The sequence below is a fragment of the Nanorana parkeri genome, unplaced genomic scaffold (genome assembly GCF_000935625.1).
Source record: "Nanorana parkeri isolate BGI_ZX_2015 unplaced genomic scaffold, ASM93562v1 scaffold67, whole genome shotgun sequence".
In the NCBI taxonomy this organism is placed as follows: domain Eukaryota; kingdom Metazoa; phylum Chordata; class Amphibia; order Anura; family Dicroglossidae; genus Nanorana; species Nanorana parkeri.
Window position 1 is genome coordinate 2,264,177 of NW_017306335.1, and position 603 is coordinate 2,264,779.

At 60.5% G+C, this 603-nt stretch overlaps 2 protein-coding genes across 2 annotated transcripts in view; one reads left to right on the forward strand and one right to left on the reverse strand.

Annotated features, from left to right (window-relative positions):
• LOC108804623 (poly(U)-specific endoribonuclease-B) overlaps positions 1–90 on the reverse strand; it is a 15,611-nt gene extending 15,521 nt beyond the window's left edge. Inside the window, exon 1 of the mRNA XM_018576449.1 lies at positions 65–90. Coding sequence (XP_018431951.1) covers positions 65–84 — 20 coding nt within the window. The 5' untranslated portion in view covers positions 85–90. The remainder of the gene's footprint in view (positions 1–64) is intronic.
• A 249-nt stretch (positions 91–339) lies between these two features.
• The window catches only part of LOC108804621 (NADH-cytochrome b5 reductase 3), a 19,819-nt gene continuing 19,555 nt past the window's right edge, over positions 340–603 (forward strand). The window contains exon 1 of the mRNA XM_018576447.1: positions 340–471. Within this exon, the coding sequence (XP_018431949.1) occupies positions 451–471 (21 nt within the window). The 5' untranslated portion in view covers positions 340–450. The remainder of the gene's footprint in view (positions 472–603) is intronic.

Genomic DNA, 603 nt, shown 5'->3' on the forward strand with positions numbered 1-603 from the left:
CTATCACAAGTCAGATATGGCACTATCACAGGTCAGGGATGAGCTGGCCACCCCGGGCACTCACCTGGCTGCCTCGGTGGCCATTCTGCTCCGCTGATCTCTCCGGAATAATAACAGAGCCGCTAGATGCTCCGATAAGATGCCAACTCATCCAGCCAATCACAGCCCACTCCTCAAACATGCCCAGCCTCAGGGAGTGGTCTTGACGGACGTCCAGCTCAGCCAATCACCGAACGGATTTCGCCTGGCCCCGCCTGACCGTCTCTACACAGTAGATGGGCGTGGCTTAATGTTGAGGCGCGCGACCCCTGGGATTTGATTGGTGGCGCGGTAAGGAGTGTGCGCTGGATGGGCGGGGCCGGCTGGTAGTTGAGGCTGCGCGTGTCGTAGAACGTTCGCTGGTTTCATTAGATCAGTGCAGGCAGACTAGGCTCCGCTGTCACCGGCCACATGGGGGCGCACATCAGTACGGTAAGCGGGGGGGGCACCGCTGGGGGCAGAGGGAATGATGTGTAGGGGATCGGGGGGGATGACACAGCACGGTGGTGCCGGGGCTGCTCTGCTATTGCTGGGCCTGGGATGGGTGTGACTCCTGTTGGAACT